Source organism: Thermobia domestica, chromosome 2 (genome assembly GCF_964235325.1).
Source record: "Thermobia domestica chromosome 2, izTheDome1.hap1.1, whole genome shotgun sequence".
NCBI classification, from domain to species: Eukaryota; Metazoa; Arthropoda; class Insecta; order Zygentoma; family Lepismatidae; genus Thermobia; species Thermobia domestica.
In genome coordinates, this window is record NC_137455.1 from 108,572,147 (window position 1) to 108,589,988 (window position 17,842).

Here is a 17,842-nt window from a genome sequence, read left to right on the forward strand (position 1 = left end):
TGATGATGAGAAAGAATGAAATTGTGGAGTGAAGAAAGTGGGAGAGAATGGGATGTTTCGCACTCACACGATATTTGTCTTCTACAAAGCTCACTTGGCGCAAGCTGGAATCGAACCGAGGACCTTGTACCAGAGGAGAACGCTCTACCACTGAGTCACCGCAGCTCTCGCCAAAAAAAGAAGAAGTAGAAATGTCAGTACATTATTTTAAAAAAATCGATTCTACTTTTATTCACGTCTCGAGACAAGAAAACTAGATGATGATGAAAGAAAAATTAAAAATTAAAAGAAAAGTTAACAAGATCTACGCGAAACGTGTGGGTTAGTTTTCTGGAAAGAGACGCGTTATTTCCTCCGCACATTCATTGGCGCCCTTCTTAAGCTCCTCCCAACTGACAAATTCAGTTTTCCTCAAAATTTCTCTAGAGATTTTGATTTTTTTCTTCTTTTCTCTGTTTCATATTTTGTTTTTTTGACTAGCAATTCAGAGACTAACTTCATTAGTGACGTAAGTTCTAGGGTGGGAGGTTGTATTATAAATTCCACATTCAAAAATGATTTAGTCTAGTTAGGCCCCAGTCATCGTCCAATCTTCGTTCTTTTATCAGGTAAGTGTTATGAAATCTTTACAAAGATTGTGAACCATTTTTCATATCATTTTTAGTTAATCGTAGCAAGTGTACTTAATAAGTTATTTAACTGAATTAAGAAAAATGGTTTATCTACGCTTATGTAAACAAGAGTACTACTTGGTTAATAAATTATATATAAATTTGGCCACTTATATCGTTACGTTGTATACAATATGTTAACGTGAGGATTGAGTGCGGGTAAACTAGTTCGATTCCCGATTGGTGCCCGTGTGGTTCGGAACTCACATTAAGCTGTAGCTTCACATCTCATGTAGTCTCGATGTTGAAATAGACGTTAAACTCTAATCAGGCAAGCAAGGCAAGGATTGACTGATGTAATCGATTCGAAATATAAAATATTTAGGCAAAATGGAAGATTTTTGCACTAATTTCGGTAAGTCATCCGACTTAGATGTTGTTTTTTTGGAAACCAAAATTATAGAAAAGTTTCTATAGAAAGTGAAATCCCACCCTGCAAATCGCACTGAAGTGCATACCTCTGAATTCATCCCTGTGCATACCGATATTTTAAGAGAGCTTTACGTGTTGTTATAGTGCTTGGTAATCATTAATAAGTTGGCCTAACCTCACATTTGAGAGAGAAAAGACACTACAAGCTTAAGCATAATCTCCTTACACCATTAGTTCCAATGAGTTCTTCAGAACTTTATCCTATATCTCCTATAATTTGATGTAAGCTACAACACAGTTTTGATTGGCGATATTCATACCTATATTGCATGTTGTACCATATCTATTATGAATATACCTAGGTAGCATAAGGATAAGCACAATGAATGAAGTGGTTAGAAGTAGGGTATTGTTCAGGGCAAGAGTAGACAGACGTTATTAATATAGAAAAACACACCAATTTGTGTCGTCGAGGAACTTTCAATATGTCTGGTATGTTTCGAGTTCATCATTGGAGCCTTCTTTCAACCTTATCCCCTAACAACACAAACTACAATAACTAACACATGACAATACAAGAATAGTTCTTTTCATTTGTTTATTCATTAAAGTTTAGTATCCTTTTTTTTTTTTTTTTTAGCAATGAGACTACATGAAATGTGGGGTTACAGTTTAAGGTGAACTCCGAATCACCGAATCAAAATGTGTTTCATGCTCTCCCACCGGGATACCATGCACGAAAAGCAAACACAGTTCTTGGACTATCATATCCTAGTTATTGTAGTTTGCGTTGTTAATGGATAGGATTGAGAAGAAACTTCATTGATGAGTTCTAAACATACCCCATGTGTATTCATACCTATATTAAAAACTTTTTGAGGACGAAAATTGATGTTATTTTCCTATACTTGAATATCGTTATTTCGATTCAAATTCGTAACTTCGAAAACTAGTTGATACCCTATCATTAAACAGAACCAGGGAAAGACTATGAATCTTATAGCGTAATCAATAATATGATATAATGTAATTTATATTTCCAAGAAAAATTCTGAAAGAATAGTTTTTTGCATGTGAAAGTTTTGTTCGGTCGATTTTTTAACACGTAAGTAACTATTTTGTTGATATTTAATCAATAAATATTTAGTTACTAACCCTACAACACTGTATACTCTAGTTCTTTCAGTAAATCCCACGTGTTTTACTAATTTTATTTTTATTTCGCATAAAAATACTTCTGTAATAATTTTACCACATTCATTATTGAATTGTTCAAGAAATGTGATCGAGATAGTACTGTGCTCCGTAGGTCTTAATTATTTTGATATTGTGATCGATAAGGGTTTCTTGGTGCGCGCAGTGTTATATTCACTTTCTGGTAAGAGAGTATTGTGATAATAAATTATTTGGATTCCCTTTGTAAGGAACTATCTTTGTTCTTGTGGAATTATAATCCATCGACTTGAACTAAACCTGGTTTTATGTTTGGGACATAAAATTAATATTTTAAAATCTGGTTTCATGCTGTAATTAGCTTTCATTTACAATTATTATTATTAATGTTTAATTACTTAAAGATATGCTTTGCTTTTAAGTATGCAGAAATAGATCATTAATACGTTTGTTAACATCTCTGGTGCATAAAATAATTAAAACTTATTTTACCAATGCGCAAATTAGTCGTATGAAGGCATCTAAATTATTTACATCGCTAAGGGCACCTAAGCATATTTTAAAGTAGAGGCCAAATATCCCTTTTAATACCCTTCCATATTCCTTGGCAACTTTATGAATATCTAAATATAACTCTTGCTACGATAATACCCATGATGATGAGTTCGACTCTCTCACTAAGAATTTTGCCAACATTAGAAGCATTAAAATATCAATGAATAAGCTGTCATGAATTATTTCTTCACCACAATCTTTCCAAGCATGCTTAATATCATACAGTACCAGGTACATAAAATAGGCAAAATAATTAATGCTAATTATTATTTGTTGGTTCGTAAATTTGGAGTTTAGCGTTCTGTTCTACATCAAGGCCATATGGGATGTAGATCTGTGGACCTACAACTTAACATTGTATCAGAACCATATGAGTTCCTACTTTGAATCGACTCCGGATCTCCCATACGGAACGAGCGCTTGCTAATCATATAACAGCGAAAGAGTTCTGCTAATAATTAGTTATTGATCAAGTAATCAATCTGTTTTACTACTTGCAGAACCATTAGTCTCAGTTAATAGAAATTTTAGAATGTATTGTGGGAAGTGAGTTTATATGAAGTTGACGTCAGGTTGCTTTTTTTTTTTTTACCGTCTCCTTATGTAGTTATCGTAACTATTTGAATAACTCTTTCGAAATAATGAACTAGAATGAGAAATAATTTAATTAAAATATTCTAAGTTCAATTGAATTTGAATCCCCGTGATCTTTTGCTTAAAACATCAATACTTTATTGCAGAGCTATCATGGTTTCTACTTTTGTTGCTTGCAGTATCACAATAATACAGTGACATGATAGATGCTCAAGATAGACATTTTACAATATTGAATAATCTTCAGTTTTTCAGCTGTTGTAGCAATTTTCACTAACTCTTAAAGAAAAGAGTGCAGTAAACTAGTCCTTTAATATAACCATAATCAATAATATTTCTGCATTTAGGATACAAACTTGAATTGAACGAGCTTAACAATAATCTTTAATCAAGCTGACTAATTGTAAGTCATCTATGAATGAGTTTTCTCCATCTTGAAACTTATAGCTAAATCCTCTTCTCACAACACAAACGATAGAAAACCGATAGGCCCGTTGAACTTGAATCATAAAATTTACATTTCCCTGCTCTCAATATGTCTCCTCAGTGCATTTCTTCCTTTTTTCATTGAAACTCTCATACAGTGTGTTCGTTGGAAAATAAATTATATTTATGAAGAAGGGAGCCCAAATTGCTTTAAATGAGGTTTCAGAGTGAAGAGCTCGAAACCTGACAAATATGACAAATTCCTCTCTCCCTCCTATCTTCTTCTCTTCCCTTTCCTTACACCTTCGACAGCTACAAGACTTTCCTCCTCCATCCACTTCATTCCAAATTGAAGAATGGATTAACAAAGATACAAGAAATACACCAACGAAGTTTTGTTACAATACGTACCGGATCCACTTTTAAATTGTACTCACTGTATTATGCTGTGTCGAAGTTTCCCGAACTCAAGTTTTCAGTGACACAAATTAACCTGAATAGTTTTGTTTCATGTGATTTCGAAAAAACTTAATTCTAGTCACTTTAATTTGATACTTTTTCTATGACAACAGAAGCAGAAGACATTTAAAATCAAAAATTGCCTGTTCTATTATGTAAGAGTGGAATAGTTTAATATTTAGTCTAAGTATAGAATAGAATAGAATAGAATAGAATAGAATAGAATAGAATATTTTTATTGTCGTTAAGTCCGTATACAGACAATAGACAACGTCAAATGCAGTTTTACAACTATGTTTTTTAATCCCTATTTCAATATACTCTTATCTTCTTCAAATTCCTTAATATTATAATATGGTACAGTAATTAACCAATCATACAGTTTGCTTTTAAAATGAGTGAGCGGTAACTTTTGGATTCTATTGGTACCCTATTCATAAATTTTGTACCCTGTATTGCATAGCTATTTTTAATTTTTGTTAGCCTGCTGTATGACCATATCGAGGTATATGAGGACATCATAGACCATACATCATAGACCATATCGAGGTATATGAGGACGCAATGTCTCGGAAAAGAATTCAAAAGTTTAAACTATATAAAATGACATTCTAATATACTTTGAAGACTTTTAAAACTTTCTCATTTCATTTTCTTCTGGTATTCACTCATTTTTCCCTTATGCCATTTTCTTTTTATTGTATGTTTTGCTCGAAGAAGAAGTCGAAAGTTTTCAAGTTAGGCAAAAAACTATATACTAAACGTTGCATAAAGATTTCTCAAACGTTGCTAATGATTTCATAAGTTATTTTATAATACGGGATTGTACGACGAGGTAGCATAACTTCTAAATAAAAGTTTATATCAAATCCCAAGTTCAAAAATAAAACTTATAAACTTATTGGGAAAGATAGCGCTTCTTAATTCTCTCCTCCTCCCGAAATATTTCAGCGTAATTTCCCGATTCTTAAAAAAGAAGTAAGTTCATTTTGAAGAAGTTAGAGCACATGAAGGAATGATTGTTAATAGGCATGTGCATGAGGCAAGAGTTCATGTTGTCTTGTCTCGAAAAGTTGTCATGAAAGTGACGTCAGCCTCGAAAATGTATTTATTTCTATTGTACGTCTCGTCTCGAATCTCGTCACGAAAATTCTACTTCGTTTTGTCTTGTGCATAACCCTAATTATTCAAACTTATTTACGAACTATTAATTAGCGTAAATGATTTTTGCCTATTTCACACGTTTGACGATTTCTAAGAAACAAACACGTATTGACTAATAACTTTTGGGAAGATGATCTACGGGTAATCAAGTGACCAATATATGATTACAGATATTAACTCATCCAACTTTGTCAAAAGATGGCAAGGATTTTAAACCATGCAAAGAAATAGCATGCGATAAACTGAAAAAGAAGATTATCAATATAAAGAAAGAATGTGCAATGCAAGTTGCCATGAGTGGAAAGAGTTCTCATCACATTAGTAAGACGTATGGCTACTTGGGACAGCACAGCATCCTGGATATCTGTTTGGCATACTGTTGATGAAAGTGTTATGGTGAGACTAGGATATGTTATTCCTATCTTTCTTAAGAGCAGTTTTGAGAATCTGGAGGTTCTGGGATTGTGGATCCCTTTATAGCATCTCAGCCATGTTTTTTTTTAAATTAAGATCTGTGAAATATGTTGGCCAATACAAAGTGTCTATGTAACTTGGGGCACATCGCCATCCATGTAAACAAAGTCAGGACCCACCGCCAATGGAAAAGCTGAAATTATCTTTTCAGGTTTTCGATAAAACACCGTCCTCCAATATTTACCCTACACAAACATGTGCAGTGGTTTTCTTCTATTTTTCATTATATTCGCTTATACCATAACTAAAAGATCTCATATCTGCCACATTCAATGAAGTATTTTGGATAATATGGTGCTGCTCATATCACGACTTGTTGCATAGAGTCCTGATTCATCTGACAACATCAGATTGGACCATTCCCTTATTCCCAGTCACGACGTTCTTTACATCACTGTAATCTATTACTGGAGTGTGTGGGAGTAAGGAACACACTTCACCGGTTTTCGGACGTACGATCCAACACAGTTCAATGGTCGTGAAATGGTTCTGGAAGACACATGCGAAACAAAGGCATCACTAAATACGTTATAATGGAGTGGCAGATCGATTTCTTCTTGCCAACTAGCCTGTGTACCGATTTAATCAATTGCTGCACACCTTCCAGAACCTCCACCATGTATATGTAACTCTATTGCTCTTGTAACAGCGACTTGTTACTTGTAGAATTAATGGAATGGGGTGCAACAATCAATTCTAAAGTTTACTGTAATACTTTGAAGAAACTGAAGAGAACAACTAGAACAAACGTCGCGATCTGCTGACATCTGGGGTTGTATTCCTGCATAACGACACTCACGCTCTCAGTGCTCGGCGAACACGAAATATTTTGCATCAATTCAAATTAGAGTATTTGATCATACCCCGTATTGAACTTGATTCCTTCTGATTTTAATCTGTTTACTCACATGAAGAAGGGACTTGGGCATAGCACTTAGCTGACAAAGAGGATCTTCAAAATGATGTGAACCGAAGTTGAAGTCTAGGTATTTATATTTTTTCTTTCGATGTGGAGCTATCACTTCATGTGGGATCTTAACCATATGAATTTCCACTGGGAAATCAACCCAGATCTCCCACCCAAAGACACGAACTATTTACCTATTGCGGAACTTCAAGTATTACTTAATGATAGGGCTTAGAATATGTTAAAACTCGCGAGCCTTGCTCTCGAGCTCAATAAATGAGAGTGAGCCCATATGAGCGCGAGTTATATAAGTGGATAGAGAGGTGGAACCCGAGTGCGAACCAGAGCAAGCCCCAAGGAGGTCACTGAGCGCAAGTCACATTGAGGATAGTCAGCCTGAATCTTCAATAAGCGCAACCTCAGTGAGGTTAATGAACGTGAGATAGAGCTAGCGCAAGTCTCATTGAAAATAAGAAGCCCAAGTTCAAGTTAGTGTGAGTCTGTGCTAGCGTGAGACTGAGATTAGTGAGCGCGAGTCCTATTGAGATTACTGAGCGTTGAGCCCGATTGACATTAGTAAGCGTTGAGCCCCATTGATAATAGTGAACGCGAGCTCCATTGAGGATAGTAGGCGTTGAGATACATTGATATTAGTAAGCGATGAATCACACTGACAAGTAGACATCATCACTTCGCCGTTGTGTTAGCGAAAGGAAACAACTACTGTCCTAATGTAGGGTTGAACATAAGACACTGACAAAAATTTTAGCTGCTAATGAGCACTAGAAACTTGGGAAAACGAAATAGAAACATGAATGTGGGAGAGCCATATTCAATATAATTTGATAATTGCAATACCGATTTGTTTTTTCGAAATAGATGAAGGGACAATAGTTATGACTTAAACTATGTAAATCGAGTTAGGAGGGATGTTTTCATGGCACTCCGGATCACGACCGCCATATTGAACTGACGTCAAATTTTTCATATGGAAAGAGGGTCATGTGAGGTATCAAACAACAATGATTTTTTCCACCAAATCGCATACACTAATTAGTTTATCCATATCTAGAACGGCTTACAACTTACAGTTCTTTGAAAGTTGAAAAATTCGTTGTTTGTAGAGGATAACAGATAACTACAGTGGCAATGAACATAGCTCCAGAGATAGCATTCTTACAGGACAAAATTACGACAATACAAGAAATGCAAGTGCTCAGCTTTCATAAAGTGCTTCTGACCTAGCCACTTCGTAGTGCGTTTGTACATTCAAACTGAAACTATAAGCAATAGGGGCAGCACTAAGAAGAGAATAGAAATATCGGCTGCAAATGGTATTCCTGGTCGTAAAAGATTGGAACATATTGGCGTACCATATGTGATTATACAATAAAAGACGAACATTTTCATTCAAAACTGCATGACAGAGATACTATTGTCACTCTGCATTCCCTTGTGTACAATCAATTTCAGTCTTCTCGCTTCACAGGAATGATTCCATATGTATTTTGTAAATCAGGATGTATTGGTGATCCGATCGAATGGTTCGAGGTGCAGAAGAAGTACGCTTTCAATATTCCCGGTATTAACTTTGTGATATTTGTGACGCTTCATTTCTTATTAGGTGCTCATGGTGCTCTGCAAAATTCTGGTTTGACCATTTTATGAATGCTGTGGACTTGAATTTCTCACATTGTCGTAATTTTGTCCTGTAGGAATGCTATCTCTGAAGCTATGTTCATTGCCACTGTAGTTACCTGTTATCTCCTCCAAACAACGAACTTTTCAACATTCAAAGAACTGTAAGTTGTAAACCGTTGTAAACATGCATAAACTAATTAGTGCATGCAATTGAGTGGAAAAAATCATTGTAGTTTAATACTTCACATGGCTCTCTTTCTATTTGAAAAAGTTGACGTCGATCCAATATGGCGGATTTCAAGATAGCGGTCATGATCCGGAATGCCATAAAAACATCCCTCCTAACTCGATTTACATACTTTAAGTCATAACTATTGTCCATTCATCTATTTCGAAAAAAAAAATCGGTCTTGCAAATATCAAATTGTATTGAACATGGCTCTCCCACATTCATGTTTCTATTTCGTTTTCCTATGTTTCTAGTGCTCATTAGCAGCTAAAATTTTTGTCAGTGTCTTATATTCAACCCTACATTACGACAGTAGTTGTTTCCTTTTGCTAACGCAACGGCGAAGTAGTGAGGTCTACTTGTGAGATTAATGAACGCGAGTCCCATTGATTATAGTAAGTGTTGAGAACCATTGAGGATAATAAGGGTTGAACAACACTGAGATTGATGAGCGTTGAGCACCATTGAGAATAGTGAGTGTTGAAGCCCATTGAGAGTAGTGAGTGTTAATCCTCATTGAGATTAGTGAGCGCGAGCCCTATTGAGGACAGTAAGTCTGAGCCCACATGAGCCAAGATTCCGAAATAGCCATATTTGCTTTCAACACTTTGATTGTACTATTGCTAATAATCTATTATTTGCTTTTAATCTGTTAAGTTATATAAAATGACTGTCTTTTGAAAAAAAATATGCGTTTGATAGGCTGTTTGGTTAGATTGGAATTTAGAGTCTTGCTCAGTACAAGAACCTACTGCTTAAAATTGGATCCGAACCATATGAAATCTTACCGGGAATCGTACGCGGTTACCAATATATATTTATAAAGGAGCTCTAGATAAACAGCATTGTTAAATTCACTGGCATTATAGTTCACCAAGGCTACTAGATAAGTGTTAATTGGGTGGTATTTGGTCAACAGATTTCTTACCATCATTATTATTTTGACTCTTCAGAGTGGAATTACTTATTTTATTGATTTCTTCAGATCTTAAATGAATCTTACTTTGTGAAAATTAAAATCTGGGAGATATAATTTCTAAATTAAGTCTAATTAAGTAATACCTAGGTATTAAATGTTTATACCAGTGTTAAAATTTATTTTAACACTTAAGTAAACTTGAAGTAGAAATCAGTCAAATCAAATCATTAGTTCTTTTCTGTTTAGTCCTTTTCTATTTCAAAGTATCATGAGGCTATAAATAAATAAATAAATAAATAAATAAATAAATAAATAAATAAATAAATAAAAAGCGATATACCCAGTACCGCGACTTATAGTCAAAGTGATGAGGAGTATTATGTAGTATGTAGTACTGTAAACTGTTGATTATGCTTATCCTCCCGATAAACAAAGTAAAACATATTTTGAAAGATATCTACACCTTTCAAAAAATATTTTATAACAGATAAAGTAATTAAACATATAATGGGTAAATACCCTTATCCAAAATCGAAAAAAAAAGCAAAGAACTAACTATTCATGCAGATAATTCATGAAAAAAGTGATCATTAAAAAGAATTTTGGGGTAAGCAAACATGCTAAATTTTTAAAATATAAGAAAGATAAAAGGACCCCCCCCTTGGCTACGTGCCTGCCTCACCCATAATCATTTGCCCATTGGTATACCTTCAGTTGCAAGTTTGTGGTAGCGGAATTGGTGTTCCGTAAGCGTATACTGCATATTATTAAAATAATAGGCTACTTTTTTTTTGTATCAGAATTCTACAAATTTGGCCTTGCCTTAACATTAACGTTGTAGATTGCATTTTGGTCTAAAATGTACGTATTTGTAAAAGAAACTGTTACTTAAATGATATTAATAATAATAGTTAAAGCTGGAACAAGATAGAACAATACGAGTACATCTCCATGTAAATCAACGGCTGAAAAGTCAAGATGAGGCAAAGGTTAATAGTCTTGATCTTGTAACTTAAATAATAAAAACTTGGTCTTAATTCCAAGCTATTCTTCGCACGGAAGAATAAATTTATGGAGAATATTTGAGTCTCCTTCCCCTTAAGATACGCATTACAATGAAGTGTAATTATTTAAAAGAAATGAAATGAAATCTTAAGTTTTACGTCCCACGGTTATGCCGGTTAGGCTAAAGGAGACGGTGATAATGAGAAATGAATGAAATGGTGGAATGAACAAAGTGGGAGGAAACGGGAAAACCCCGAGAAAACCCACGAGCACGATGTTTGTCCACTACAAAGTCCACACGGCGCGAGCTGGGATCGAACCAGGGACCCCAAGCACCGGAGGTGAACGCTCTACCACTGAGCCACCGCGCCCCCCAATTATTTAAAAGAAAACATTAAGATACTATATTTTTGGCATAAATTTTCAACTACTTAGAATCAATGTGAGATCATGACAACCTTGAGGCAGATATGTTTCAAGATTCATTTCAAACGGGTAAGCCATTTTCTTATGAGTGCTCTCAAACGGGTCGGGTCGGGTCAGGTCAACTTGGGTCGGGTTCTCGGGTCGGGTCAGCTCAGGTCGGGTTGTCGGGTCGGGTCAGTTGGGTCAGTTCACTTTGGTCAACTGAGTTTAGGTTGAGCTTAAACTCGGCTGGAGTCGAAAGCTGCTGTTTTTCACTAGCTGCCTAATTAAAAATAGCAATTTTCAATTGATTTTATAGAAACCATAAATCTATTTTGAACACTTACAGCTAGTGTTTTTATGGTAAATGCTTATTTTTGTACTTGTGTGTACTTTAATTTTTAAATGTGGAAGATTGATTTTACCAATCGACTGTAATATTAATATCTATGCCAATATGGAGTCTGCATTTAGAACAGCGTTTCTCAACTGGTGTGCCGCGATGAAATGAAAACAAAATTCTTAATTATATAACAACCAAATTGCAAGACAGGAAATATGTGTATTTCAATTTCACATTATTATGAATCTCTGCAATGGAAAAAATACAGTAATTTTAATATATTATTGTACATACATTATTACCACATAGATTGTATTTCGAAAACAGAATTTTATTAATGTTGAAAAATGTATTTATTATCATTGTTATGACCATTGTTGCTTCTTTATTGTTACAGGTTATTTCGTAACTTGAAATTTTAAAATCTCATTCTATCCTTTCGACAAAGAAACACTCATACAAATTACCGCCATCTGTTTTAAAAGTACAAGAGATTTGTTTGTCGTTCGTTATTTAGTGATCTTCCTTAGTGAAATGTTGGATACAGTCTTCGAAAAAGAAATAAAAGTGTATTTTTAAAAGACTGAGTCCTATATTTCATTGGAATTGTTTTCTATTTTTAAATTTGAATGGAAAATAAGCATAATGCTTTACGATGGAGGAAAATCAGTGATCGAGCTTTATTCTCTGTGACACAGTGTTGCCACAGTCCTAGCTCTGGAGCGGGCTGAAAAATAGTACCAAATTGGAACAAAAAGGGCTGAATTCATTATTTTATGCCAGTGTAATACACGGCTCTATAACACGAAACTAAAAGAGGTACAGTTCTAGAACACTCCCCCTCCTCTTCCAACAGTACAAATCAAGAAACTACTCTTTTTAAAAATTATTTTTCAAAGACATCCAAAAAGTAGGGCCCCGAAAAACCGTAGAAATAAATGAAACTTTTCTCACGTAGGAAATATAACACAGGCCGCAAATTAAAAGGGAAAACGCAGTGGCGGATCTACCTAGGTAGAAGGTAAAAACGGGGGCCATGCAGAACCCAGGCTATGATAAGTAGTTATATCATGAGTTTACTATAAACTTTCAAAAATATATATGTAATAGCTTAAATTATTTTTGTCACCTAAAAAAGTGGGGGAGCTAGGCCCCGGCACCAGGCTAGATCCGCCACTGGGAAAACGGTTATCATCTTCGGTATGTATTGTCAGAAAATCAAACGCGCCTTTATTTCAAAGTGAAATAAATCAAAACGGCATTCTGGCCATATATGAAAAAATATATATAAAACGAGGAACAAATCAATCATCTCCGAGTTCGTGTGTAAACAGTACATTAATAAAAGTAACAAAGTATAATTATCCACCTTATTCCCGCTTATTTCAAGACCGAAGGAGGATAATAGACTGTAAGGAGAATATAAGGTAAGTAAACTGACATTTGTAGAAAGTGTAAAACCGACCCAGAGTCCTGGAACCTTCCCTGAAAGACATCACAACACATTATTAATAATTTTAAGTCACAATGGTATGAGTAACGTGAGAGTAGGAAAAGTCTTACTGACACTTTTGAAAATGTGACAAGTATATGTTAAAGGGTGCTGAATTGAGTAGAATTGTAAAAACTTTTTCACAAAAAGAGCTGAAAATGCCAGCATGGCACCAACGGGCCGATGAATGACAAAAAGGGCTGAATTTGGTACAATTGTACCAAGTGTGGCAACACTACTGTGACAAGGTCAGTAATCACAGAAAAATAACACGACGGTCTATTTACAAATAATCATAATAATAATAATAATAATAATAATAATAATAATAATAATAATAATAATAATAATAATAATAATAATAATAATAATAATATCTATGAATGTGCCGCGAGAATTCAAGTTACACCCGTAGTGTGCCGCAAGTTGAAAAGGGTTGGAAAACGCTGATTTAGAACAAAACTAGAAGTTGTTTAAGCAAGGCCAAAAGAAAGATTGGATATGGACGACTAAGCCCAAGCAGGGCTGCGGTGGCTCAGTGGTAGAGAATTCATCTCTGGTGCATGGTGTCCATGGTTCGATACCAGCTTGTGCTAAGTGGGCTTTGTGGTAGAGAAACGCCGTGTAGTGGGTTTTCTCGAGGTTCTCCTGTTTCCTCCCACTTTCTTCATTCCACCATTTCATTCATTTCTCATGGTCACCATATCCCTTAGCCTCGGTGCAGAATCGAGGTGTACCTATTTTATTTCACCAAGCCCAAGGACATCGATACAAGAACAAGATAAAGATTGGATATGCAAAACGAAGTGCATAGTAATCTTACTCTTGGCCTTGTTTCGGTGATCACCAAGTAGCGATGAGCGTATTTTCTTGCTTTCCGTATAGTATGAAAGACCATAATCAAAATCACACTTGGTCTTCATTTGTACCGATGAGGCGAGCATTCTTGGCTCTTGTATAGCTTGAAAGACCACCAAGAGTACGAAATGCAGGACCAAAACTTGACTGCAAGACAAAGAATAAGACGCAGTGTTGATGACCAAGACCCAGGGTGCGAATTGTTTGAATTTCATTTGTTGGGCTGAAAGTGATGACATAAAATTAGTACTTTATAATTAATTATCATACTGTATTTTTACATTTTAAATTACAAAATTCATATGTATCTTCTTAAGTACAACTTTATATACTGTAAAATACGTTTTAATTACCGAGAAAGAAAAATCAAAGTGGCACGGGTCCCGGAATCATAAGAACCTATTTTGGAATGAAAGTTGAACGGTTGGAAAAAATCACAGGTGTTCTCCTGTTTCCTCAACCCTTATTATTGTAGTTAAACTATTTCCTTTTGTCTCCGCCAAGAGACTCTTGCTACTGCCTTCCGAGAAGACTTCCTGCCGTCCGAGCAGGTGAGAACACTGACCTTGAAGAAAAATTTCGTCACATAGAACTAAAGCAAGAAAAAAAATAAATTTCTCCCACGTCGGACATTGGTATCAGTTATAAAAAGAAATAACCAAACCTCAAAAGTGCCAAATATTCATTAAGATGCATATACAAATCCTCCGCTTGATCTAGCTAAGGTTAACGTGTAAGACTTCGGTACACGTGGTCCGGGTTTAATTCCCAATGGGAGTGCATTTTGGCGTTCACCCAGTGTCGTGGCCATAGTGCTCTCAAACGGGTCGGGTCGGGTCAACTGGGTCGGGTTGTCGGGTCGGGTCATTCGGGTCGGATCACGGTTCGGGTCATCGGGTCGGGTCGGGCCGGTCTTCAACCCGACCCGACCCGTTGAGAGCACTACTTGTGATGCTATCACGAAAAATACGTTGTCTATTCCAATGTAGTGAAAAATATAGAAATTGTACATTTTCCTCTTTCAAATGCTAAGTTACATGTAAGTTTATTTGTAATACAGATTTATATTTCCCTAACTTAAGAAATACTCATGAAATACTCTATTTTTCGTATTAATTTTGAACTTCATACTCATCAGGATATCCTTTAATATAGTGATGATTGAAACTTAGTTCTAGATAGGTACAAAGTATGTCCCAAACTTCATTTCAAAATTTGCAGCCAATTTCCTGTAATGCGATCACAAATAGTAGACAACGTCACTTGTCACTTTCAAAAACAGTAGACAATATTCTTTTCCTCTTAAAACGGGAATTTTTAAAAACAACCTGAGACGCATTTTCCTTTTTTTTATTTTTTTTTATTTTATTTTATTTTATTTATTATTATTTTTTTTTTTTTTTTGTAAAAAATGAAGAGTTTATATCCCGAGATTCACTTTCCTAACTCATATGGTACTTTATTCTGAACAAAATATTTGAATTCCGTTCACCTCCCTTAGCACACGTAGGTTCAGGAACATCCTTTCTTATTCGGTGCTCTCGTAAGAAAAGTACTTTTCTGTCCAAATCTCACGTTTCTAGATGTGCTAATACGACTTGAATTTTCAGTGAATCCCTTTCGCTCTTCCATATATTCGTACATATTGCTCCCCTCCCTTTCACCCTTCCAGGAGCAGAATTTTCGGAAAAGCTTAAATATGTTAACCAAGAGTTTATATAACGAACTTCACACTTCAGACTTAAGCATTTTCTGAATAAATAATAGGATATCTTAATATTATAGAAATTGTTCCGCTTTCCTCTTTAGAAACTGAGTTTTCCCAGTCACTGAAATATACGTATTTAATTATGTATTTTAGATTTTATATACAGGCATTCACACCTGCAACAATGTAGTGGACAAACGCCATGTGTGTGGTTTTTTTCAGGGTTCGCCTGTTTTCTCCACGTTCTTCATTCCACCATTTCATTCATTTCTTATCATCACCGTCTCCTTTAGCTTTGCCGGCATAATCGTGAGAAGTTAAACTTAAGAACTTTTTTTAAAGTAAATCAATAAAAAAAGAAAATTTAAGATGTTATAATAATGACCATTTTCCCTTCACGAACGAAATTATCCCCCCAAAAAACTTAAACACTTGTCCTGTTATTTAAGGTATTTAAGAATTCATATTGCAAATATCATGTCTTTAACTTAAGAAAATCCCTCAAAAATGGCGCTTTGTGAATAAATAAAGGAAAATTTCAGTATTATAGGAATATCTCGTCTGTCTCCCTTGGGAGCAGAATTTTCAGAACTGTTGAACTGTGTATTCTTTTATTTTTAGCTTAAATTTTATAAACCGAATTTCACATTTTCAACTTAAGCAAATTATCACATTGAGCACTTTCTCAATAGAAAGGGAAACTTGGAACGGAATTTTCAAAAGCGCTGAAATACGCATTTTCTTATTTTCATGTAAGACTTTATATACCGAATTAAACTTCTTTAACTTATGCGAATCCCTACATTCAGTACTTTGTTAATAAATAAAGGGAAATTTCAATATTATAGAAACTGGTGCCTTTCTCTCTTAGGAGCAGAATTTTCGAAAACATGTACTGTTTTTCGCAGCATTTACTGTGTTTTTGTCTCATTTAACCCTCGATAATCTCCTACACATCCGATTTTGTGAATCAACATCGGTTCCCTTTCTTCTCTTGTGTCACGTTTTCGTGATGTTCCTTAGCACAATTATATTTGACTCAATCATAATCAATCACGATCATTTGCTTTAGTCTAAAATGCATAGTCATGAAACGTGATTCTAAAATGTATTTATTATTATTGTTCAATGCCATACCTAGTTGTTATTTCAACTATATTCATTTCTGTTGCAGGAAGAAATCGAAATGAGATCCACCATGATGTTACTGACAATCGTGATGGTATTGTTGGGAATTCATTTGTTGACCGTCCATTGTGCTCCTGGGTCATCGCCAACGACAGGAGCAAGAAGGGAGCGTGATCTTGCCAGACTGTCCAATCTTCTAGGATCGTATCCTCGTAGTCATCGCCAACTTCACCCACCGCCCATCCAAACCGACGATCCAACCCTCACTGGTGACATTTTGGATGACCTGGACATCAACGAGGAAAAAAGGCAATTTGACGACTATGGCCACATGAGATTCGGCAAAAGAGAGTTTGATGATTATGGACATATGAGGTTCGGTAGAAGTGCTAATGATCAATAAATGAACGATTGGCAATTCAAGTTTTCTACAACCTTAAGTTTCTAACTTTTTATTGAGAAAGGAAACTGGTACGAGACATTTCAAGGTTCGTGGCTGGTATCACGTCTTGACACCAGTTTCTTTTTTCACTGAGAGCAAATTTTCTTCTTATATTGTATTCAAATTTATTCAATGAAATAAAAACGTTTTCTTACAGTTGCACATATATAGTACATCTTTAATTGACTTGTAAGTGATAAATGAAGCAATCTTTTCAATCTATACCACACATGGCTCAATTGACTTCAAACTTCAGGTCATTTCAATGTTTCAAAACTTTGCATTTTCTTCAACTTTTGATAAACTCTACAAGTTTAATCCCATATTGAAGTTTATTTTGCAGAATATTTTGATAATTCATGATATATCAGGTTGAGACAGCAACGGTGAAACAAGGCCATGCTACGTACCTTGTCAGATATGGTGATTATCAGCGTTCTTAAACATGTTTTAGTTTATTTCAACAAAATGCGTATGATACAACTATATTTCAAAAAGTAAAATCACTTTTTCCTTCTTTTCGCATTTATAATCAGACATTCCAGGAGAAGTCTGTAAAAATGTAGTAACTTAAAAAGTTCATTCTTCGACCACCCTGAAGCTGGGTATACCATGCCCATTTCATGCCCAAATTTGCTAATTTTTATACATTATTTTGTGTAGAAATGAAATGAAAATGAGATCTTTAAGGTTTACGTCCCACGTTTATGTCAGCTAGGCCAGAAGAGGCGGTGATGATGAGAAATAAATGAAATTGTGGAATGAAGAAAGTGAGAGGATACGTAAGAACCCCGAGAAAACCCACACACATGGTGTTTGTCCACTACAAAGCTCATTTGGGGCGAACTGGGATCGAATTAAGAACCCCATGCACCAG

General features: G+C 35.2%; 1 protein-coding gene across 1 annotated transcript; it reads left to right on the forward strand.

Moving 5' to 3' along the window:
• The first annotated feature begins 557 nt into the window (after positions 1-557).
• Positions 558-17,125, forward strand: Dsk (Drosulfakinin). Its single transcript, XM_081750276.1, has 2 exons — positions 558-608; positions 16,570-17,125. The coding sequence occupies exon 2, from the start codon at positions 16,582-16,584 to the stop codon at positions 16,924-16,926; it is 345 nt and encodes a 114-aa protein (XP_081606402.1). The 5' UTR covers positions 558-608; positions 16,570-16,581; the 3' UTR covers positions 16,927-17,125.
• Positions 17,126-17,842: the final 717 nt, after the last annotated feature.